The sequence below is a fragment of the Micrasema longulum genome, unplaced genomic scaffold (assembly GCF_059751315.1).
Source record: "Micrasema longulum isolate JH-2025_06_02 unplaced genomic scaffold, ASM5975131v1 h1tg000184l, whole genome shotgun sequence".
In the NCBI taxonomy this organism is placed as follows: domain Eukaryota; kingdom Metazoa; phylum Arthropoda; class Insecta; order Trichoptera; family Brachycentridae; genus Micrasema; species Micrasema longulum.
The window spans coordinates 72,742-98,399 of record NW_028277389.1 but is presented as its reverse complement, the minus strand read 5'-3'; the positions used below and the strand labels follow the sequence as shown (position 1 = coordinate 98,399).

The 25,658-nt window shown below is 34.5% G+C and overlaps 1 protein-coding gene across 2 annotated transcripts in view; it reads right to left on the bottom strand.

Annotated features, from left to right (window-relative positions):
• Window positions 1-25,658, bottom strand: part of Ca-alpha1D (Ca[2+]-channel protein alpha[[1]] subunit D) — a 154,385-nt gene that overhangs the window by 65,682 nt on the left and 63,045 nt on the right. For both annotated transcript variants that reach the window (XM_088243056.1, XM_088243058.1), the window contains exons 23-30: window positions 21,180-21,232; window positions 18,416-18,562; window positions 15,246-15,360; window positions 14,616-14,746; window positions 13,591-13,816; window positions 12,664-12,765; window positions 3,129-3,317; window positions 1,021-1,123 (exon numbers count right to left, since the gene is read on the bottom strand). In XM_088243056.1, coding sequence (XP_088099182.1) covers window positions 1,021-1,123; window positions 3,129-3,317; window positions 12,664-12,765; window positions 13,591-13,816; window positions 14,616-14,746; window positions 15,246-15,360; window positions 18,416-18,562; window positions 21,180-21,232 — 1,066 coding nt within the window. The remainder of the gene's footprint in view (window positions 1-1,020; window positions 1,124-3,128; window positions 3,318-12,663; window positions 12,766-13,590; window positions 13,817-14,615; window positions 14,747-15,245; window positions 15,361-18,415; window positions 18,563-21,179; window positions 21,233-25,658) is intronic.

The following is a 25,658-nucleotide window of genomic DNA, read 5'->3' as shown; positions in this document are numbered from 1 at the left end:
GCCGGGAGTGCATCCGTCGAGCATGTTCTATGTGCTCCAGCAATAGCCAGGAGACTCATAGTATTAACTGAAGGATCCGCAAGATGGCACTACTGTGATAGTATACTATCAAAAAAGCAGCGCCTGTCAATCACCATACCCGTACCAATTTAATTATTGAAGTAAAATGAACTTTAACTCACATATACGAATTTTGTTGTGTCGAAAATATCTTCAAAAGGGCTTCTAACTGTCAGTAGGGCCGCAGTGAGTCACATCTTGCTGGAGGGTGTGATTTCGTAAAATGCTGCAAACGCCTAGTTGCATTCCACCGGCAACACTACTGACTAGTCCTACTCGTTAGCGTCCGCGTCGCAAACCCCAGGCAATGGGAATACACTCATAACGGTGTGATCACAGCAGATAACGAGAGGATGAAAGGTGAGTTTCTAGCGCCCCCAAAACAGAACCAACCAGCTAAGGGAAGGTAACCCAGACAGAAAAATCCACCAGAGAAGGCAACGAGAAACCACTCTGGTCATCTTTTCCCAGGAATCACTATAGCGAGTACATCCAATAAGCAGTTGTTCTGGCTGCGGAATACAAGAGTTGCGCAGGACCGAGATGCTTTCGCTGTAGTGTAAACGTAGGGATGACCTGACAAGGCATCGCAAGAGAAGAAGAAGAAGTAAAGTTCTTCTATTTTATGAAGGTGAACAAGGTCTCTTCTCAGGACATTTTCAAACAAAACACGTCATATTTTAAATAGGTGCGTAGGTTTTCACGGTCTCTGTTATCAATATGTATCTTTTTTGGGTTATACTGTGCAGTTTGGATTTGTTCCAACGTTTCGGCTACCATTGCAGGAGCCATCTTCTGTGTAAACTGTGTGACACATGAACACAGTTTACCCCGAAGATGGCTCCTAAAATGTTGGCCGAAACGTGGGAACGAATCCAACTTAAATAGCCAACCGAAAATATATATTTTGTTTTTTTTTTAAATAATAATTACGAGTAACTGTGGTAAAAAAATAATTACCTGTGGCAGATCTGAAAAGTACGAGAACGGCTTGCGGGAAAGATTGAAAATTATTGTTTCTGTGGATAGCCGTTTCGGAGTCCAGAGCTATTTTTCCGAATACCTGAAACACATAATAAACAAATGAAAGATGAAATTAAAAAATATATATATATTTATTTATTTTATTTTTTTCCACTTTAAACAATGATTAATAATAAAAATAATGTGACCTCACTAGGGTTGTGCCAAGGACACTTAACAAAATACATTTTAAATACTTTTACATGTGAAAATATCGAGGCTTTACTGACAGAATGCATTAAGTCATTAAAACAAGTTCTGAGATATTCGCACACAAAGCTTTTTTTTTCTTTCAACGCATCATTTCTCACAAAAAAATAAATTATTTTTAAATCTTTGAAAAAGTGATCTTTATTTTAGGCGTAGCATAAAATTTGAAATCAACATTTTACACATATATTTAACAATATTTGAAAAACGAGTTTATTATAAAGACTGTTGACTCAATGCATTGTTCGTATACCCTCGATAAACAAAGAAGACTTAATATACAGAGAGAAAAACAAAATGTTCAGACAGTTTTAAACACTACGTATTTATGTTTTTATTTAATTTTTGTAGACCGACATTATTGGTATTATAAAACACACAATGAAAGAACAAAAAATAACAAAAACTATGAATTTGTGGAGCGGGGGATTTAATATTGGTTTGGGCGAATGAGACAATCCATTTTGCTTCTACCCAGTTCCACTATTCATTTTGTTATGGCCTTTTTAAACATTTTATCGTTACTAATTGTTTTAATGGACAGTGGAAGTAGGTTATAGATTTTACTAGCATAATACTCAAAATCCCTTTGCCCGAAAGTGGTATTACTTTTTATTTGTTTAAGTTGTCTTTGTGTTGAGGATCTAGTGATTATTCCATCTCTAGCTCCATTTTATGTATCCAAATATATCATGGGTATTTCAATATACATATCCCACCTTAATAACCTGTACATTTTAATACCTAGGTATTTTATGTTTGTAACTAATTCTAACTGTACACAATTACAGTTGAATTCACCGTGGCATTGGTGCAGCCGTAAATCGTAATTGGTACAGAGTTGGCCAGCCAAAGCTATGCTAAAGCAAACATATTTAGTTTTTTCTGAACTCAGAGTAAGTTAATTATTATTCCATAATTTTTTAATCCCAGTCAAATCAGTACTTGCTTTTTTATGGAGCTCTAACCAATTTGAGGCATTGTAAACAATAACTGTGCATCAGCAAAGGAAAACAACTGACCCAAAGACTCCCTCTTACAGATATAATCAAGATATACCAAGAAGAGTAGTGGTCCCAAAGTGCTTCCCTGAGGAACTCCAAAATTAAGATTATCGGGGCAGCTTATATTGTCGTTCTCGCTAAGCCTTTGGACTCAGTTGGTCAAATAGCTTTCAAACCAATTGTGCAGGTTTCCTATTATACCCAAATTTCGTAGTCTCTTTAAGAGAATTTTGAAGGAAACCGTTTTGAAAGCCTTAGCAAAATCCAAAAATATTGCCAAGCATTTTTTACCACCATCTAGATGTTAAGTAATTTCTTGGGTTAGGTTGACTGTTGCGTTTTCCGTACCCATACCCTTTCTGAAACCACATTGATTTTTAGATTATATATATATTACATATATATTATTAGAAGGTTATTGTTTTCAATGAAAGAGCTTAGTCTAATTTTTTATTTTTGTTTGAATTTATTTCTGTGGAACGGTATGTTTACTTATGTAGTGGTTAAGAGTTTGAGCCAACACATCCATTGCTTTATCAACATTTGTCTCCATGTAAACTTTTTCCCATTGTTCTCTTTGAAAATCATTTAGAAAGCCAGAGTATGTCGACATGCAAGATACCTTTTCTCTGATTGTAGGATTTTAAGATTTGATACAAAGAAGTATAGTGTAATGATCTGTTATACCAGAGTGAATAGTAAAAGTATTGAAGTTTGAGATATGATATTGTGAGGGGGTCTAAGATTAGATTGAGTCCATGTTCCGCAAGGAAGCGTGTGTAATCATTAGCTTGACTGTGTTGAAGCTGTAGTTTAAGTAAAAATAATTACCTGCATGCCAATGACAGCGTAGATGAAAAACAGCATCACAATTAGTAGAGCTACATAGGGCAGGGCTTGAAAGGATTTGATGAATGTCCACAGAAGGGTCCGAATGCCTTCTCCTTTGGAGAGCAGCTTCACCAATCTCATTACGCGGAAGAGCCGAAAGAAGTTGATAGAGATTATGGAAGAACCGGGCTGGAATTATAAGGATACTTAATAAAAAGTTGGATTGATAAGACCAATTAGTAAAAAATGTTTTGTTAAGGCTACCATTGTTGTAATTTATGATTGGTGAACCGATACATTTTTATTTCTCTAGAGAACATACAATTTTCAATTGGTTGTGTGGATTTTAATTCTTCAAGCGCGATCTGTGTTGAATCTAAATGTTTAAAAATGAGAAAAAAAATCGTTATAAAAATAGGATGCCTTTTAATATAACTAAGTACAAGAGCACTATATTGGAACACAGATGCAGCGTATCTTGATCATCTATATAATGAAGTTAAGGTGATCAGTCTAGCGCTTCAGGTACAAGTCCAGTGACAGAAATATTGTAGAATTAAACAACGTATAAAACAAATATTTCACGTCGACCCTGCAAGGTATCAAACCCGGGACCTTGGGCATGGTGGGCGGATGCGCCACCACTACCCTACAAGGCTGACTTATCACCACCCGATTTCATTCTTCAGTTGAAACAGAAATATACATGACAAAATATTAAGTCAAGAAAACAATTTTACCGGATATTAAAAGGTCTACATTTTTTTTAACTGTTCATCATCCTCTTACGTGCACTGCATCTGACAGACAGCTTTATGTCGGGGTTTAATAAGTTGAAAAACTTGAGGCCGCAATATCGTGCAATGCCTCTGAAAAAAGGCTGTTGGCTAGCGATCAGAAATCATCACCACACACACTAATTTGTAGCGTACAATTGAGCACTACAAATAATGTGTAATGTTCAGCAGTACCTAGCGGGTGTTTAACCAACTAGAATGTACTGTGTAAGTTAGTTTGAGTGTGCGGTACTTATCTTGCTACCAAGTAAGCTGCCTAGTGGGTGTTGAACTGTAAAAACTAAAATTGTATTGAGTGAAGTTGACTTCAGAGTGTTTTGGCTAGAATTTATTTGTTTAACACTTTATATTCAATATATACAATATATATGTATATATATACATATAAGGGCGGGCATATTGCCTTAAGCCAATTTCTTCCTACCTACCCAAACTGTTCAGTTTGAGAAAATTACAAATACATGGACATATTGAATCTTACAATTTTATACAAAAATTAAAAATAAAGATTGATACAATAAGAATATATATAATATTAACACTATACTATGGAGATAGGAGAGGGAATAGGAAGGTAAAAAGAGGGATAAAGGAACAATTTAAATATTTAGATAGTGACATTTCAATCTTGACTTAAATGTAAATGAAGAAGGGGCGTCTCTAACATTAGTGGGTAGATTATTCCACAATTGAGCGGCTACTACTGTGAAAGAAGAGGCAAGAACATCAGAGCGATGACAGGGTATTAAAAGGATTCTCTCGTTACTAGAACGAAGAGATAGTCCGTGTTGTGATAGAGGTTGGAAGAGCTCTCTCAAGTAAACAGGCAAAGTGGGATCATTTAAAATATTGTGAAGAAGTGATAGAATGTGAATGTTTCTTCTATGCCTGATACTGAGTCAGTGTAGTTGCGTGCGATACTCGGTTATGTGGTCAAATTTGCGAAGATCAAAGATATAACGTATACAAATATTCTGCAATCGTTCTAACTTATAAAGTAATTCAGAGTTAGCATCTGGATAACATACATCCGCATAGTCAAGGAGTGGAAGAAGTAAGCTCTGGACTTAAGCTCGGGTTTCCTAGGACAGCGGTGCCCGTATTTTAACGGCCGTAGTGAACATTGCTGCGGTTGACAGCCGTCGTAACGGTGACTAGAGAGTGGTTTCCTATAAAAATGGTGTTGATAACACCGTTAAAAAATAAAACCACTCTCTCGTCACCACTACGACGGCTGTCCACCGCATCACCGTTCACTACGGCCGTTAAGATACGGGCACCGCTGTCCTAGGAAACCCTAGCTTAAGCGACTGGAATGTACTGTATGAAGTTATTACGAGGTGTTAATCGTGATAATCAGTGATAAATTTCCTAAATAAAAGAAAATAAAAATAAAATAAAATACCACCTTAACATCTAGGTACCGTTTGACAGTAAATTAAAAATTTCGGTATAAATCTTATGTTTGTATTTTTGCAATTACGTGACGATATTACTTTATTACTAATAATTTTCTGTGTATTTTAATTGAATTTATTTTTCAACATTTCGGTTTACATGTCCTAATTTACAATGTGTAGTGAAGTAATGACACTCACTGCTCAAGAGCTGTTGCTGCAGTGCCAGTCATGATGTAAAAGTGGGCATAGCCACAAGGATCATTGCAATAACTAAAATTGTACTGTGTGAAGTTAACTTCGGGATGGTTTAGCTAGAATGTACTGCATGAAGTTATTGCGAGGTGTTAAACGTGGTAATCAGTGATACTACCTTAACATCAAGGTACCGTTTGACAGTAAATTGGAATTTTCGGTTCAAATCTTATGTTTGTGTTTTTGCAATTACATGACAATTCTACTTCATTAGGTACTAATAATTTTCTGTGTATTTTAATCAAATCGATTTTTCAAAGTAATGACACTCACTGCTCAAGATATGTCGCTGCAGTGCCAGTCATGGCGTAAGAGTAGGCGGAGCCACGTGGAATATTGCAATCGGCAGGAGGCCAAAAGTAATTACTCAAACGGCACTCAGATTCAGAGCTCCCTAGCTTTATTTTATTTTATTAACATAAACGGCAAATCTGCCTTTTACAAACATTTATAATATTAACATATTTGGCTTAATATATATTTTTTTTTTTAATGCATGAATTTCCTTATACCCAAGATTTATCCAAAAAAAATAAACCAAAAACTATACAAGATTTATATTAAAAAAAATAACCTAAAAATTATACAGCATATTCAGTAGAAAGTTAAAATAATAAAACAAAAATAAAACATTCTACAGTAAAACAACAAGAAAATTATAAGTACTGTTTCACACAGCTAGGCAAAGTGAACAAAAAACTGTATAGATATATATATTATGAAATTTTGTTGTTGTTTGGTCTCATCGCTACTGTTAACCTTAAAGTTAATGTTCGTTGCACATTGTGTTCAATATTCTATTCTTCATTAAAAACCAGAAGTTGGTCAGAACCGCCCCGACATAAAGCTGTCCGACAGTAAATTAGTTGTCTTAAAAAGTATCTGAGGGGTATGTGGATGGCAGTTTCATAATTATTTTTAGTAGTTTAGTTTTTTGGAGAATAGCCAATAGCTTAAAAATTGACTCCGAACAACCACCCCATCCAATTAACAATACTATAATGGAATTAATTACATCAATATTATACTCAGAGATGCACTAAATACACAAAAATATATACAAACATAGAACACAAAACCTTATACATAGATAGAAGGAGTGGTTAAGGTTAGTACGATTATAGCGTCATCTATTGGTAACAAAGAAGAGCATTGTCAATTCTGGAGATATGATGTATGGAGTGATAATGTATGCTGTGTATCATGAAGTAATGAAAAGAATTATAAAATTTATGCAGGGTTCGAAGGATATGTATAATTGATATTACAATATATATTGCTCATGCCTAAAATTTATTAGGTGTCATTGTTTTCAGGAGACACTCCTGCTCTTCACCTTGTTTAACTTTACTGAGATTTGCCGGGCACGATAAAGTCGTGATTGATGTGTATAGTGGACTGGCAGGGGAATAATATGTAGCAATAGCAGATCTAGAGAGATATTTTTCATCCTTTGATTTGGTTCGGTCCAAACCGAGAAAAAGGCTGTTTAGGAGGCATTGGTCACAGATGGTAATGAAGATTCCTGTCGTTTGATGATATTCCAATAGTTAACTTGATAAGAGATTGATTTCTGTTTTATCTTTTACATTTTTTCTTGTTCAACAAATATGACATACTAACTATTTTTTTTATATATTTCCTTTTAGTCATATTCACACAGAATAAACATCACTTTTTGATGTAATATTTCAATATGTAGTAGATCTCCGTTTATCTGAAATCCTGTCATCCGGATTGCCAAATATCCGGATTGTTACAGGAAATAAAACCTCAAAATAAAGACCTCGCTGCTCGTTAAGAAGTTTCTTCATCAAGGCAATCAACTTTGCTGGATATAATTAAGTAAGTTTTTGATGTGATTCCAATTTGATGTATTGTGTCAAAAGTATTAAAATAGTAATCTTTGAGTAAATTTTAATCCAATTACATCGATTTTTGTTTAGGACAATTAGAGTTTTGATGTAAATATTTTGGTTTTTATACAAATATCGTAATATTTTCAAACCTTTTCTAACCAACTCTTATTTCTAGAGGTTTTTTAAATCATTTTTATATCACATAATTCCATCAAACCTTGATTATTCAAGAAAATCGTATTTTTATAAAGAGGGGTTAATATTTACATTTTTAAAATTATTTTTTTTACGTTTTTTTTTTGCACCACAACAGGCCAGGAGGCCTAATTACAGCGGTGAATTACATCACAGAGCACCCAGGCTTGAGAAAAATCACATTTTTATTTTTGTGTTCTCACCGGGAATCGAACCCGGAACCTTCCGAGCGTGAGTCAAGCGTCTTGACCACTACACCACGGAGGCTGCCTGAAATTGTTAGTTGATATGATATTGTTTGTTAAAATCTGTACCTCAGAGGCAGGCGGATGCAAATCCAGAATTTGATGAAATGACATTTCGATTTTCGTATCCAGTTTATGATCATGTCCATTGATTTTGAAGAAATGTAAGTCTTATAATGAAAGAACCAATGTATTAGGACACTGAACATACAAACTAATGTTCTGAATTATTAGATATCACTCAGAGAAAGTAGATTCTATAAACTATTGTTGAACATTTGACGTTTGGATTTGCACCCGTCTGCCTCTGAGGTACAGAAATATTTTATTGATTTATTACAGCATCATTATCATTCCATTTTTCACACCTAGCGGTGCATAAAAAAACTGCATTGGAACATCAAATGCAGTTTATCTTGATCATCTGTTATGTGCAAGTAAAGGATCTGTCTTAGGCTTCGGGTGCCAGTCTAGGAATATTGCAGTGTAGAACCATCTTTAAAGCAAATATTTCAGGCAAACTCGGCTAGAAATCAAGTCCACGACCTCCAGCGTGGTAAGCGAATGCGCCAACAAATACACTATGAGGCGAACATATCTTCGCTCAATTTCCTTTTTTGAGTTTCCAAAAACTTGAAATTTCTATGCCCAAATTCAGAGTTTGATTTTATGGTATTTACATGAACTGATTATTTTTATTAAAAATACATGAGCAGCTATTAAGCTGATGCGTGTATATCAAGTGTACATGGTTATTAAACATTATACATTGCTGTGTGCATCTAGTTAACATTCACTGAACTAGCACCAATCACTTTCTCGGGAAGGCCATTCCATTTCTCCACAACTCGGTTTGTCAGCAAGTTCTTCCTGGGGTTGGATGAGAAGGTTTCAGTAAATGACCTCTGAGATGGCGGTTTTCATTCATAGTGAACATTGATTTCAACTTGGGTACATTAATATTGCTCAGTTAAGATTTTGAACATTTCAATCAAGTCACCACGCTGCCTACGCTTTTCCAGTGAACTTAACCCGAGCTCCATTGATTATCATTATTTTATAATAACCTCTTCCAAACGTCTCAATTTCTCCCTGTCACCCGCTTTTATCATCCAAGTTTTACCAGCTATTGGCAATCTCATCGAAGCATCTTTTTTGCGGCCTTCCAACACTTCTTCTGTTTGCCCATGGTCTCCACTTTATTGTTCTGGGTGTCCACCTGCCATCATTTTGCCTGCCCACTGCCATTTTTATTTTGATGAACGGTTTATGATATTTACGACTCTGGTTCAGCGCCTCATTTCTTCGTTTCCTTTTCTGTCTCTTAGACATACACCGAGCATCTATTTTTTCATAGATTTTTGCGTGCATTTTAGTTTCTGGCTACTTTTCTGTGTCACAGACATGGCTTCTAGTCCTTATGTCGTCATCGGCAATATACACAAATCATAGACTTGTCTTTTTAAGCATACTGGGACTTTAAACATATTTTGAATAAGTCCAAATATGTGTAGACAGGCTGAATTTCCTCTCTAGGGAGTTATTGAGATCTAAATTTGTTGCAACAGAAACATTTTTGAGAAGGGAATATGAAGTTTAGGCATGAACCTGTCATTGGCTGATTTAAGTGCCCACTTTACACACTGTGTAACATTCACCATTCTGCCTATGTTTAAACGTCCTCTTTTTAAAAATTAGTTAAGCTCTTTTGAGTTGAAACCTTTATCATGTGGGTGAGATGCATCCGGCTGAACCATTTTACCTAATAGACAACGCCTGAAAACAATTTTCCAATTTTTATACGTTTTCTTATACTAGTTTGTTTAATATGGATGTTTAAACATAGACAGAATGGTAAATATTTCATAGTGTGTAAAATGGACATAACATTGAATCAGCCAATGACAGGTCATAAACCCTGTAAATGCCTTGGCTTGCATATTTCCTTCGCAAAAATGTTTTCCCTCTCTTTTGCAACAATTTTAGAAACATCTTCATCTTCATTCCCTTTCCGCACCTAATGGTGCATAAGCCACTGGATTGGTACACCAATCGCAGCGTTTCTTGATCATTTTTGTTGCATGAAGAAAATATGATCAGTCTTACGCTTTAGGTGCCAGTACGGGGACTATGAAATATTCTAGTGTAAAAACACCCTTTAAAATAAATAGTTTATTTCAACCATGTCGGGAATCGAAGATCTCTTGCATGGCAGGAAATTGGGCTGACCACTACACAGCGAGGGCGACGTTGCAACGAATTTAGAGACTGAGACTTGTTTATTTTGATATTATTTGATTATCATTATCTTAACTTTAAATTTTTTATTTATTTTTTAATTTTACCGAAATGGTTTTTTGGAAAATTTCTTTGGATTCAAAATTAACACAAAAAAGGCATATTTATAGCAGCCATCAACTGAGCAATCATGAATATGTGTTGTGTTAAGATGCAGATGCAATATTGGGCATTCAAACTATATTTATTTCTGAGATGCATTAAATCTTATGGGAAAAGCATAGACGAGTTGAAAAAAGTGTAAGAAATGACACGTGACTAGAGGTAATTTGTTGTTTTTGAGTAGATGTCAATCTAGACTGTAAAACTTTGTTAAAAAACAAAAATATTATTATGATTCTATTTTTTTTAAATGATTCTTGATGGCATGAAAAATACCAAAAAGTTGTGTGATTTAAAATGCTTTTATTTCTTTTATAAAATCAAAGTTTTTTCAATTAATAACTTTCCCGGTCAATTCATCAGCCATAATCATTAAAACGAATTTTACTTAAATACCTTGTCTTAATATGGGTACCAATATACCTAAGTTTGGCTTCTAAATTTCAAGAGGCGTTATCTGCCAGTCGAAAAGTAATTTTATTTTAGTTTATTTATTCATTCAAAATTACACTAGTTTAAATATTAATGAACTTATTAAGGCTTTTTAGGCTATGCCCGTGTCAAGCCATAATAATTAACATTAAAAATACATAGTAAAATTAATTGGATTAAATTATAATAACAATCTAAAAAAAGGTATAGGTAATAAATAATAAAATTCCAAAGAATACTATGCAAAAAAAGATCATCAGAAATAGTTTTTAAAATATAAATTATACAAATTAAGATTCACATGTAATCAAATATACAAAATTATGGTATCATTAAAATCAACAAAATAATAGTAGAATATAGAAGTATTAAAAAAACAAAATAGGAGTATCATTGAAATCAACAGAAAAATAATGTATATTTAAAAACATAATCTAAATGATAATTGAGATATGTTTTCCAGAAATTTACCCAATACTATACTAAGAAATAGGAGTAATAAATAATATGCCAAATAATAGTACGTGCTAAATTAAATAAAACATAATGAAAATACATAAAAATATGAAGATATAGAAAAAGCAAATAAAAGTAAAAATATGGAAGGAAAGCAGATTTGTAAATTTTTGCTAATTGCTAATCTCGAACTTATATCTTTTATGTATATTTTTTATTACAAATCCCTTAGAAAACGTCCGTTTTTATTCCACGTTTTTTAAGGGCGGATTTTGAAAGAACGGTGTCTTACTTTTTATCAGACTATAGCCAACAACAATTTGTGAGTTAAAAGTTTTACAGTCTTGATGGATGACTTTGTTTCCTAAGTTAGTGAAAGAGAAGTATTTAAGATGAAAAAGATGAAGTGTAAAAATGTGTATCTAACAAACAAGGCAATGAAAAAACAGTTTGTATCCTTTACGACTTGAGTTTGTTTAGAAATTGTAACAAAAACATTTAGAAAAAAAAATGAAAACAGAAAACCAGAAGTAAAAGTTGATAAAGTAAGCTCTACTGGGCTGGTATTCCGAACGCTCTCGCGGCCGTATTATCTCGCGTATTTACATACAAAATACAGGAGAAAAACTGTTTTACCGTGCCGCGAGAGTGGTTCAGAATAGCACCCCCGGTGGAAGTCTCAAAATGTTAACAAAACTGATTGCATCTGTTAAATTTAGGTGGTATTCTGAACGGGATTGCGCGCGATCACTCTGTTAGCGTGTATTCAGTACGTAAATACGCGTTAAAATGCATTTTCTACGAGCGATTTTGCGTTCAGAATACCACCCCTGGGCTGGTATTTTGAACGGAATAGGGAAATATCACATACTATGAATACTGATAAAAATATATAAAAGGATTAAAAATAATTCATTGTATTTTCAAAATCAATATGGATATTGTGAAGAAATGTCTAAATATTCAAATTAAAAAAGAACTTTAAAAAAATACGTTGCTAGAAAAACGCAATATGTTTGGCCTCGATAGTTGTGACGTCAAGATTCGTGACATTGTTCTAAAGAACAAATAAATATGAATCGCGATGTATTAGGGGCGTGGCCAATGGAAAGACAATTCTAAATTTCAAATTTAAAAATATGTTTTATGCCACAAATAAAAAGCAAAAAAATTGTTTTTACTGGAGAGCATTTCATTTTTAAGGATTTATTTTCAAAAAATAAAGTTAAATAATTACGTAAATATAAAAACGAAAAATACAAATTTTCAAATATTCTTAGTAGTCAACCTTAAAAAATGATTTCGGTACAAATTCTTAACAAGTCAGAGGTCGGTGATGATAGAATGAGAGTAAGATGGAAGTTCGTCAAACTGATCGACGATGGTTAGGTTAGCGGTAACAAACATCTCCCAAGTCAGACAGGCGGCTCCACACAACGTGCTCGACTGCAAGATGCCGCAGCTTGGCAGCCAACCAAAAACTATAATCGTGTACCGACCTTTATGCCTTTGCTTACATTCACTTCCGAATATACAATGTCTATGAAGCTGCCCAGGACGATGATGAAGTCGAAAACGTTCCAAGCGTCGCCAAAGTAGTTCTGCAAAGAGAAAAGAAAAGAATTAAAAAGTTAGTTCCTCGCAAAGACAAATTTAGCCCATTTTTTATTTTCTTAACACTTCGTACCCCGGAGCCGTGTACACACGTGATTATATAACCACGCGTTGTGTCCCGGTCCCGTGTTTTCACGTGGTTTACCAGCTGTTTAAAAAAGTGCATTTTATTGACATCTATAGTCCTTAAAATATAGCTTGTTACTAGTGATGGAAATTACTGATCACTGATCATGTACTGATCAAATCGATTTTATCAGTTTTTTATGTGTTCATGAAATGAAATGAGTGCTCACAAATCTAACGCCCAGATCCTTAACATTCGATGTTCGTATCAGATTATGGTCATTCATTTTGCAGCGAAAAAAATGAGTTTTTTGGGCCCTAGTGAAGGACGTGACCGAACACTTAGAAACATTGAACCTAAGTTTTTTTTTTGCCTTCCCCATTCAGATATATTATATATCCGCTTGGAGAAGACGAAAATCGTAAAGAATAGTTTTGAGACATCCACAAACAACAGAAAACGCGAGTTCAAAATTACACTTTTAATATTATTAATGAAAACTGAGAACAACAATGGACCCGGGTTAGAGCCTTGCGGGACACCCGAAAAAGTATGGAAACATTCTGACGCGAATAGACCGCAGGAGACGTATTGGTTTCTGTTTTGGAGGTAGCTCGACATTAATTTTAACATACCATCAGAGAAACCGATCTCATACAGCTTATTTAATAAGACATCATGGCCGACAGTATCAAAGGCCTTTCAACCCTCTCAATAAATAAATATGTACACGGTTGTTCCTTACTTTGAATCGGAACGCGGCCAACTTGAAGACAAACTCCAGGGCGAAGACGGCCGTGAAGATCATGTTCAGGACATCCAGGGCCTCGGTGTACAAGTCCGGCTGGCGGTAGAATTTCATGGCCAGCGTAATAGTGTTTATCATAATCAGAATAAATATAGTGTACTCAAACGGCTGAGAGGTCACGAACCACCAAACTTTGTACTGGATACGATGCTTCGGGATATATCTGGAATAATCAATTCATTTATTACCTTATGGCCTGTCATTGGCTGGTTTATATAGCCACTTTACACGCTTTGACACATTTATTTACAGACTTATTCAGTCCATTCAACAATGACAAACACATTTCCTTATAATACACACAGGAACAATTCAAATCAAATACAACTAAAGAAAATTAAAGATAGGACAAAGAAATAAATAATAATTACTATCTCAATACAAGATCTGGTCTATCTTAGTGATTGTTTCAATCTAGAAGACTAACCCCAAAAAAGTCCAGATCTTATCTCGAGTTTACAATGCGACACAATCGGAACATTGCATTGGTGCAAAAAAAAATTGTAAACACAATATATTTTTCAATAGAAATATTTGCGATATTATGATTTACCCAAATATTTAATTTTAAAGGCCATTTTTAACGAGTTGTAAATAACTCACTACTAGGAAATGGGAAACAAGTTGGGGTAGAGTGGGATTCGAACCACGGGCTTTTGAGCCGTGAGTCCGAGGCACTAGCCACGGAACCACAACCCGATTCACTTCAACTTAATTTTATTTTGCAGATAAAATTGAAGATAAATTATAACTTCTCAATGGAATAGGACCCAGTTAATTGAACCAACAATATTTGTAGTTTGTCAAAATGTTTATAGATATGGGCTAGATTTCACCACCTATTACAATAGAGATGGAAAGCGCTTAAGATAATGAATTTACAGGGCCTTCTGACATTGCTGGTTCAGTGGCCACTCATCAAAATAAACTAGCAAACATATTTTTTCAGTTATGTGATTTACCTTCTAACGGGTTTGGCTTTGAGGGCGAATTCTATGCAGTTTCTCTGGTTCTTGTCCAGCTCACAGTTTTTATATTCCTGTTCTCCTTCATTTTGAAATGTGACGATGACAAAACCTACGAAGATGTTTACCTAGAAACAGAGATATCATTCAGAACATTTTGATTTGAAGTTAAAGGAATGATGCTCGCGTAAAAATGAATCCACAATAGCTTTTTAATAGGATAGTGTGTCATAAATAGCGAAGATTGTCAAAAAGAAGCTTTCAAATATAAACTCGCACCAAGACACCCGTTTGTTTGATGACGTTTCATTTTAGAAGACAAATAACCGAAGGTTTTTGGCTGAGCTGAAGTTTTGGTCAATTTTTGGCCAAAACTCGTTTAATTGGCTTAAGGCCAAAACTGAAACCAAAACTTCAGTCGGTTTGTAAAACACATATTTACAAGGGATTATGAATCAAAAACACGTATATTATTAACTCTCAAAAGAATGTGCTAAAAAAATCCCCTCGAGACAGTGCTGTTGAATGTGTCGCCTGCTGTTTCTAGCCATTCTCCAGTTTTTTTTGTAACATAAAATAAGATAAGGTTTATTTTAGGAATTTATAAGAGGTGGCATTGCAACTTACCATAAAGAAAGCGATGATGATGATGTAGATAATATAATAAGCAGCAACTATTGGACGGAAGTTGTGTATTGGACCATAATCTTCATCATTCGAGTCTATGGAAACATGCAGGAGGCTAGAAAAACACAAACGTTACATTTGTTTATTTGTTTTTTAGAAAAAAAAACAATGTATCATCATTGGTTACGCCTCATTTACTGTATTTAAGTATAGCATATTTACTAGGTTGTGGCGTTCAAATTTATTTGCTACCTACTGGACCCTGGTTAAGATGTTGCAATTCCTACCGTGGGTACCAATATTGTTTCCGGCCCCGAAAAGAAACTGAACTGTCATCGTGTGTGCTTGTGCCTTTAATATTCTCACCGCGATTGCGAATAAGTTATTTTTTCGATCAATAATTCATTTAATCCACTGCGTCGTGAAATCACATCTAATAATCAAGAAACTACGTCAAGTGCCTCCTCCTTCCCCTCCTTCCCGACCATCGGAACTGATGCTGCTTACCGCATAGAGGAGTTCCAAACAATATGGTGTCAGAACCCTAGTACAATGTTTTAGGGTTCAGTGGCAAAGTTAATGAAGATAACTCATATACGCGACCCAGGCCAATTTGAGCGTCCATCTGCTAACTTGCAAGTGTCGCGACCAATCATCATAATTTCTTTTCTGCACCTAGGGCATTGCATTGGTACACTAATCGCAGTGTATCTTAATCATTTTTGTTACAAGAAGGTAAGATGGTGAGATCAGATATTTGTGAAATCGTTTCCTGACTCGAAAAGTGTAAATGTAATTTTTAGAAGTACAAACATAATATGATTTGTAAAATTTGTCTTTAATAAAATAGTAATAAAGAGTTTGCCTATGGATAGACCATATTTTATTTTTTGAATTAAGTATAATGTACAGCGCTTTGGACTTACAAAAACGGCGCTATAAAAATTGTAGATTTTTTTATTATTTTTATTACGCTTCAGGTACTATGACATATCCTAGTATAAAAACACCCTTTTAAATTAAATATTTCATGTCAACCATGTCGGGAATTGAACCCGAGACCTCTGGCATGGTGGGCAAACGTGCTGACCGCTACACCACGAGGTCGCCTCATCCGTCATCTTTCTGAAAACATGTATTGTTTCAGATCTGTTTATATTTCATTCAAGTTTCAATCTGTCTTTTCCTTTTCAGAAGTGTACAAGCTTAGATAATGTTTAAAGGAAGAGACCATTGTAGAAGACTGCAGCGAGACATTGCATAGATTTATATATATAGTACTGTGGAGGGCAACACCAACAGCCGTGAGGTTGACAGGCCCAAACTCCGCTTTGGCTCGCAACGCATAGTCCACTGCAACATCAGCTCGGACCAGATATTTAACGCCGTGCATCGGAAGAACTCATTACATTTTATCTTGGCATTTCGTGTCGCCCGGCAACCGGCTTTCCGCCAGTGTTCGCTATTGTAAATTCCTTCAGTACAAAATAATATAATGTAACTCGTGTGTAACTACTTAATAAATATCTTCAATTGTAATTTTTCTCATTTTACCTCAAATCAACTCACGCGCACACACCCTATAGTACTTTTAAGCGTGTTGTCCAGATGTAATTAAGGTTTATGTAATAATAATTATTTGTAGTATTCTTTTATAATATACATGCTTTCACTTTCTATTTCTGCTTCCTCTTACACGTTTTTTTTTAAAGTATGTTTATAAATAAATTAATAAATCGGGTGGCCTTTGTTTGAGTTCCATGGTCCTGACGTCACTTCCACTGCTAACAATGAGTCAAGAAAGCAATAACTCGTAACAGACAACAACACGAAAAATAAACTCTTCAAAAATTGATCGAAGATCACGACCACGCGCGCGGATCAATCAAATAACAAGAGGTGCTGGTAAAAATAACCGAGTGCGACTCTGAAACTAAAGCCAAAGGGAGGAAAACTTAACTACTTGTCCTTTCATTTAATTCCTGTGCCTCGATTATGAACGTTATCTTCATCTGTCCATATCGAGACGGTATAATTAACTTCTGTACTATCTATATCTTACCTTGGTATGTTCTACCTACTCATATCGTGATATCGACATCATATGATCGAAACAAGCCAATGGAAAGACCGCAAACAATTAGTCTGCGTTCATTACGGCATTAACATTAAAAATAATTCTTATTTATATTTTAAATAGGCTTCTGTAATAAAAAGTGCTCATTTCAAAGTGATTATAAACTCCAATATATCCCAATTCAAGCAAAAAATTCTCGCTTGAACATGAATTTTGGAAATCACCTAGACGGTACGCTTAACGATCGTCTGTATGTATCTACCGATTGACTACAAAGCCGGCTCCTTTAACGTCTCGATACATACACTCGGAAAGATAGTAAAACAGACCGAAAAAATATAAAAACAAATTAATATTTTTACAGTGGTAACTTCCTAACGCCTAGATACTCTTAAATGTAAATAGGACAGAACCAAGCGGCATTATTTTCCCATCTAGGCGTTCGTTTCATTAAACTGACAGTTATGTCGGAATTTAATTCGACTTCAAAATTGACTGATTTCTCTCTCATATTTTTAAAAGGCTTTTAAGACAAAAAATGCCAACCTCAAAACGATTAAAAATTTAAATAAATCATAATTAAAGGAAAAATTGCTCGGTGGAACAAAAATTTTAATGCGTAGTTAAACGTATTGAGGGTTCCTAGACCCGTCGGTATAAATCGATGCACTTACATCAAAACTTGATGGTGGGGGGATCGGTACTATATCTTTGCAGTCGGTCGGGAGACTTTTATCTTCAACTATGACGTCATACTGAATCTGTGTCATTTTAGAGCGTAGATCTGTGTACCGTGACGTACGCTTCCCCTTGTTTCATATCGATTTACCTACCCAAAACTTGAATGTGGGGGGCGGTAGTGTATCTACGCAATCGCTAGAGAGAATTTATCTTCAACTTGACCGTCAAGGTGAACGTATGACGTCTTTATCGTCCGATCATAATCGAGGCCCTGGGTCGTAAAATCGACCGTTAAACGTTTCTAGAAAAGGCAGCCCTGCTTTACCCTGCTGTCCCAAGGCTATTGAAGGAATTAACGATACATATCAGCTTCGCAATACCGATAAAGATAGCGTCAAATTAGTGAACTCACTTAGGCCATCCTTCAAATGTTGATACTGTGAAGAGAGTCAACATTCCCTTCAGAACATCGTCAAAGTGAAATCTGTTTCTCTCCCACTTTCTGTCTTCCATGGAGGGTTTAGTAATGTCACCGTTCTCAAACAAAAGGTAAGTTCCCCTATGATAAATAAATACAAAGAATTAGTATTACAGTCAACATTGTTTTTTTTTTTTTTTTGATGGGAAAAGAAATATTTGCGTTCTTACAATTTACGCAAATATTTAATTTTGAGGGCCATTTTCAACGAGTTGTAAATAACTTACTATTAGAAAATGGAAATTAAGTTGGGGTAGAGTGGGATTCAAACCACGGATCTTTGATCCGCAAGACACTAGCTACGGGACCACAACCCGATTCGTTTTGAATATGTCCAAATGTTTGTAGACAGGCTGGTTTTCCTCCCTAGGGAGTTGTTCATATTTAAATTTATTGCAACAGAGAGGAAAAAAAACATTTTAAAGAAGGGAATATAGTTCAGGCATTTACGGGGCTTATGACCTGTCATTGGCTGCCACTTTTTAATTATTTTTTTACAAGTTTTATTTATTTTAACAAATTAGTAACATACATAATTGTATTTTTCTTCCCGCAAAGCAGAAACTTGTCTGCGGGTTACATTACATTTTTTTTTTAATTTTTAAAAGGTAAGTACATAGTTTAATAATACACTATTTTTTTTACAGCTTAACCTATTTTTTCTTTTACTTGAACCAGCCAATGACAGGTCATAAGCCCTGTAAATGCCTAGACTTCCATATTCCCTTCTCAAAAATATTTTCTCTCTCTGTTGCAGTAAATTTTAATTCTTATAATTTACCCAAATATTTCAATTTTGGTGGCCATTTTCAACGAGTTGTAAATAACTCACTATAAGAAAGTGGAAATCAAGTAGAGTGGGATTCGAACCTCAGACCTCTGATCCGTGAGTCTGGAACACTAGCCACGGGACCACAACCTGATTCGATCTAAATTTGTTGCAAAAGAGAGAAAAAACATTTTTGAGAAGGGGATATGGAAGTCTAGGCATTTACATGGCTTAAGACCCGTCATTGGCTGGGTTAAGTGTTCATTTTATTATACACGCTGTGGAACAGTCAGCATTCTGCCTATATTTTACATCTATATTCCTTCAATTCTTATATCTGTTAATGTTTGTGAAGTTGAAAAGCTGAAACCTTTATCGGTGCGGGTGAGATTCATCTGACTGAATTATTTCACCCACATACTAGGCAATGCCTGAAAATATTTTTCAATTTTTATACTTTTTGGACCAGGCGGATTTATTAACAATGTTTTGATTTTGTCAATTTTTTTGTAGACAAGAACTGGATTCAACCCTCTAGGGAGCCGTTAATATTAACATATTGCAACAGAAATGAAGAACATTTTAGAAAAGGCAATAAAGAAGTCTAGGCATCTACAATGTCCTCTAGGAAACACCTATACACATTCTATGTGAATGTGATGATTTACATCATAAAAGGAGCCTCATCCTCGGGGGACCCTTGGTTAAACCTGTGGATGTTAAAGAGCTCGCCCCCTACCTAATAGCCCGATACTTTACGGATCTGGGCTTGGAGGGGGGAGATTTAGCAAAATGTAAACTCTCGCCTTCCACACAGTAGTCAGGCTCTTTGTAAACCTAGGCTTAGTGGGCGAAAACTATTCACGGGGACCTCTCTCCTCTCTTGTGCCAATCAATTTTGGAGTACGGTATAATCGGTTGGGGTGGTGCGAGTGACACAGTTTTAAATAGTGTATTGGTTGCACAAAAATCCATCATTAAAATAATACTCAGAGTCCCGATACAGACATCTACTGAAGAAATATTCCATAAATCACAACTTATGACACCAAAACAATTATACGCTAAAACAATACTCACTTATAGATTCAAAAACTACTCTTACTCAAATGAAAGACATAACCCCCACAATACATCAAATACAAATAATATAATCACTAGATCCTCAACACATAAACAACTTAAACAAATACAAACTAATACCACTTTCAGACAAAGGGATTTTGAGTATTATTCAATTAAAATCTATAACCTACTTCCACTATCTATTAAAGCAATTAGTAATGAGAAAATGTTTAAAAAGGCTATAAAAAAATGGATAGTTCATTCGCCCATACCAATGCTGAATCAACTGCTCCACAACTGTATGGCTTATGTTAGGTTTTTGTTGTTTTCATTGTGTGTTTTGTAATATAAATAATATATATGTATATAAATACCTTGTTTTTAAAACTGTCTGAATATTTGTTAATTATGTTTGTTTTTTAAGTGAGTCTTCTTTGTTTATTCTCAAATGTAATAAAAAAAAAAACTAAATTGTTAAGTGTCCTCGGCACGGGAAACCCCAGTGAGGTCACATTATTTTTATTATTAATTATAGTTTGTAAGCGAAAAATATGAATAAATAAATAAATACTCATACAGAATAATCTCCTCTTAAATGTTCTTCATCTCTGTTGCAATATTTATTTAGAATACAAACAGATGTACAAGTTAAATGAATGTAAATAGAAATTATCAAACTAGATATATAAATAGTAGGGCCTGCCATCCAATAACTAAAATAAAACGACAACAGTTTAAGCTGTATAACAAATAAATATGTTAATATTAAAACCTCCTTAGGGGGTTGAATCCAGTTCTTGCCTACAAAAATTTGGACAAACACAAAATATTGTTAATGTTATTAATTTAAAAAAGAGTACTCACTTGCATTCCAGTTTTGTCATTTTCGACCCATCACTGCACGAGAAAAATTTCCCCTAAAATATAAATAACATGTTAAAATATATTTTTTGACTTGCACAAATGCAACTGGCTTCATATGAGTGTGCGTTTCTCTTTCACCAACACAATTTCAAAAACCCCGAGACGTGTGATTATCAAATTATTCCTAAACAGCACGATCTTGCGGGTACCTTTTCTAAAAATATAGCCTCAAGGATTTATTTATATTTTTTCATTTGTGGTGGGATCATATTGAAAAGCCTTTGTGAAGTAAAAAATTGCCAGTTGCAAAGGATCATACCATACAAAGATATTCTACCACTATGGCCCATTCAACACACATTGTCCAAATCCACACGGCACGGTAAAATTAGAGTGGATTGTATTTTTTTATTATATTTTTTTATTTATTACGTATACAGCCTAAGCTATTACAACAGTTATATGTACAAGAAACTTGACAAAAAGAACATAAAACTATGTAGCAAAGACAAACAAGGGAAATAAAATAATGGTGTTTAATAATATATATTGCTTTTGTAATGTTATTACTGTGTTCTCACTATATATATACATTTTATTTATTACGTCTTTACTATGTTTTGTATGTTTTTTTTTTACTATGTATTTTACTATGTTTTTTTAATGTGTTTTTTTTTAAATAAAACTTCGAGCTAACCCATGCAAAATCACCTTCATTCCACGCTGTGTTAATGGCGAAGAGATCTATGAAAAGCCGGGAGATCTCTCTAAAAGAATTCCGAGTTGTGTGATGCTATGTCTTTTACTATGTTTCTTGCTATGTGTTCCTCTTTTTACTGCGTATTTACTGGGTTTTAAAATGTATTTTTTACCATGTCTTTCACTATGTTTCTTACTGTGTATTTTCTTTTACTATGTATTTTACTGAGTTCTGAAATACGGTTTTTACTATATTTGTACTACATTTTTTGCTATGTTTTTACTGCATTTTTTACTATGTTTTTTAAACCACGTATTTTACTATGTTTTTCAATATGTCTAATAACTTTATATATTTTTTAATGTATTGCTTACTGTTTTTGATATGTATATAAATATTTTTGACTGGCTTAGAACAGGGTAAATTACCCTAGTCAGATGGTTAAAACAACGTTGTATAAATGTATAATTTTATGTGTATAATATGATAGAAAATAAATAAATATTCATAAACATGATCAAGATATAAAACTTCGAGCTAACCCATGCCAAACTACCTTCATTCCACACTGTGTTTTAATGGCGAAGAGATCTATGAAAAGCCGGAAGATCTCTCCCAAAGAATTTCAAGTTGTGTGACAAATTGACTAATCTACACATTCTGGACACAAGATCTGATTTGATCCTGACTGCCGTGGCAAAAGTTCCAGACAATAAAGGTCCCAGAACCCAGTATAAGGTAAGTAATTGCATTTATTGTATTTAGGGTTCGGTGGAAAAGTAAATAAGGATAACGCATCTCGCAAACCAGACCATTTCGAGCGCTCATCTGCCAACAGGCAAGTGCCGTGATCAGGTTGTTTAAGTGAGGATATACTTTGGTTGCGCCACATGTACTATGTTTATCGTACATGGCACACATTAACTAGATTGCTGTGTCAAATTCATTGCTTCCTACTGAGCCTTGGTGAATAGATGCCTAATTTAAAAAAATGCCTAAGTCCATTTTTGTAGTTGTGAGATATTTCAAATTAAAGTGTTTATTTTGTTTCTGCAATGTTAAATGACAGAATTTCGGAAAATTTAAAATACGGATTGTAACATTTTTCTTCTTTTTTTATTTTAAGATAAAAAAATACAAAATTGTTACATGTTTAGTTACAAAATTATTGCTTGTAAAAAAGTGGACTTAAGCCTAAGGTAAGGACTTAGAGATTTTTTAAAAGTATTTAAAGGACTAAGGGATTTTTTCTCAGGGAAAAAACTCTTGGACTAAGAGATTTTTAGGACATTGAAATAATATTTTTTTAATCATTTTTCATATACAAAACTAATTATAGGTATTCTTAATTGAAAAATTAATTAGGTAAATGTTTAGTTCACAAAATGATCTACACGGCAGTGTTGCCAACTCAAAACCGATAAAATTGGACTTAGGCATTTTTTAAAATTGAGCAAACGTTTGCTGAAATTATAATACTGTGGGTACAATATTTTTCTCTCCGGCTCAATAAGAACTGAACTGTCAACGAATGCACATGTGATTTGATATCCCCAGCGGGAATAATTTAGTTTAGCGATCAATTAGTCATTCCAATTCACTGTGTCGTGTTATCGTGTGAATTTATAATCAAGAAACCGACAAGTGCCAATCTGACAGGATCGGACAAAACCTGCTACGACCAGAGAAGTTCGAACATCAAAATTGGAAGAAGCCCAGTACAAGGTAGGTAATTGCATTCATTTGTATTTGGGTCCGGTGGTAAAACTGGTAAAGTAAGTGAAGATAACACACAGCAATGCCAAAACTCCACGAACCAGCAAAACGCAATATTGGAGCGTCCATCAGCTATCTGGCGAGTGGCGCGATGACATTTATTTTTATGTACAAAATTTTTATATGATATGTAACTATAAATATGTTAGTGACCTCAGAGTAATAATTCGCTCCCGCTTATAGAAATGCCCTTTGCCACTTTATTACATAGAATAATAATGTGCCAGATTTTGGTTTGGTTTAGCAACAAACAGACGATTTCAGTTTGCACAATTCTCGACCCGATCGACCATAGAATGATTATTGTCCGTATGGGCGACTCTGTGAGCCGGTGGCGTATTATTACTGAGTTTGTGACAATATATTTTAATTGAATTTATATTAATTTATGTTACAACACGTACATTTGTGACAGAAGACTAAAAGTCATACATACCTTGAACAGCTGAACGCCGATGACAGCAAACATGAACTGGAGCAAATACGTCACCAGCATAATGTTCCCAATTGTTTTAATAGCTACGATCACACATTTCACTACATACTACTCAATGTCCAAACAATTATTATTTCGACACACAAAATACACAGCGCAAGAAAAAAAACCCATTCAAGAGGATAAATACAGTGGTGGAAGTTTTAAAATCAGTTCACGGGGTCAATAGATACATGAGGATTTTAGTAGCACGATAATATCACAGTTCAAAAATGAACCAGGTGTTAATTTGAGTTCGTCACAGGGGATCGTCACGACACATCGGATTTGCATTTTTTTCCGCGTGTTAATTCGCGTCCGTCACAGCACATTGGGTTCGTACATAGTCCGTGTGTTAATTGGAGGTTTGTCACGGGATTGTCACATATCATCGGTGGTTATTCGGGCGGCCGGGGGTGGAGGGTCCAGGCGTCGTGTGATTGGCAGCAAGGGGAGCGGAAAAGATAAAAACAGGAGCATTATAGCGATGAAAGGTCAAGCCGAGCTCATTTGTTTCAACCAATAAAATTACAAACAAAGTTGTACACGTAGGATTTTATTCAACTTCAAAGACAGCTAAAAAATCCCTCAAGAAACAGTACATTAACGCCGTGTTGCATCATAATATACCCACCGGAGTTGGGTCCGATTAATCCTAACATAGTAGTATTGAAACTTGTCGATTACGTGAAAAGTAATTTCGGTGGGCTCAGATATTTTGAATTAATTAATTAAAACCTAGCTACACGTCTTCTTGTTAAATCAAATAACATTTCAAAGATAAAATAATATTGAAAAACCTTTAAAAAATGCTTAAAAGGCAACCTTTAAAAATGGGTCTATTTTGACCCACTACTTTCACGTGCCTAATTTTTTGAGCCAAAGGGTTTTTAGAGTTAACCAATAGACGATATTTTATAATATACAGGAATTAATAACGATTATTTAAATACGCTGTTTAATAATCTATTTTTCATAATTTTGGCTTGCTATAGCAAAATTCGACATCATTGTTTTAAAAAAAAGAGAGATACATCAAGTCTTGAATTCTTTGTAGACGTGCGTATTTTTTTGACCCAGCGGACTAAGAGTTAACCAATAGACGACATTTTTAAATAAACAGGTATTTAAAAACTTTTTTTAATAATATTTTTTCAATAATTTTGGCTTGCTATAGCAAAATACGACATCATTGTTTTAAAAAAATAAGAGTCTTCTTCAAGTATGGTATTCTAGGTAGACTTATGTGGCATCGTAGCCACACAAGGCTTAAAGGGGTCCAAAACCAAACCTTTGATTACTTAATTGATTTGATTACAAATTACATCGTGTGCTTCGAAAGAAGCATGGATGTTTAGCTAAGAGAGAGGTGACTGTTCGTATGCTGATATGGAGTCAGTGTTGAATATTTGGAATCTACAAAAACGTAAAACTAAAATTGACTATTTATATATTCAGCATATTAAATGGTATGATCGATGCACCATAATTACTGGGACAAATAAAGTACAGCGTTCCAAACCATAGG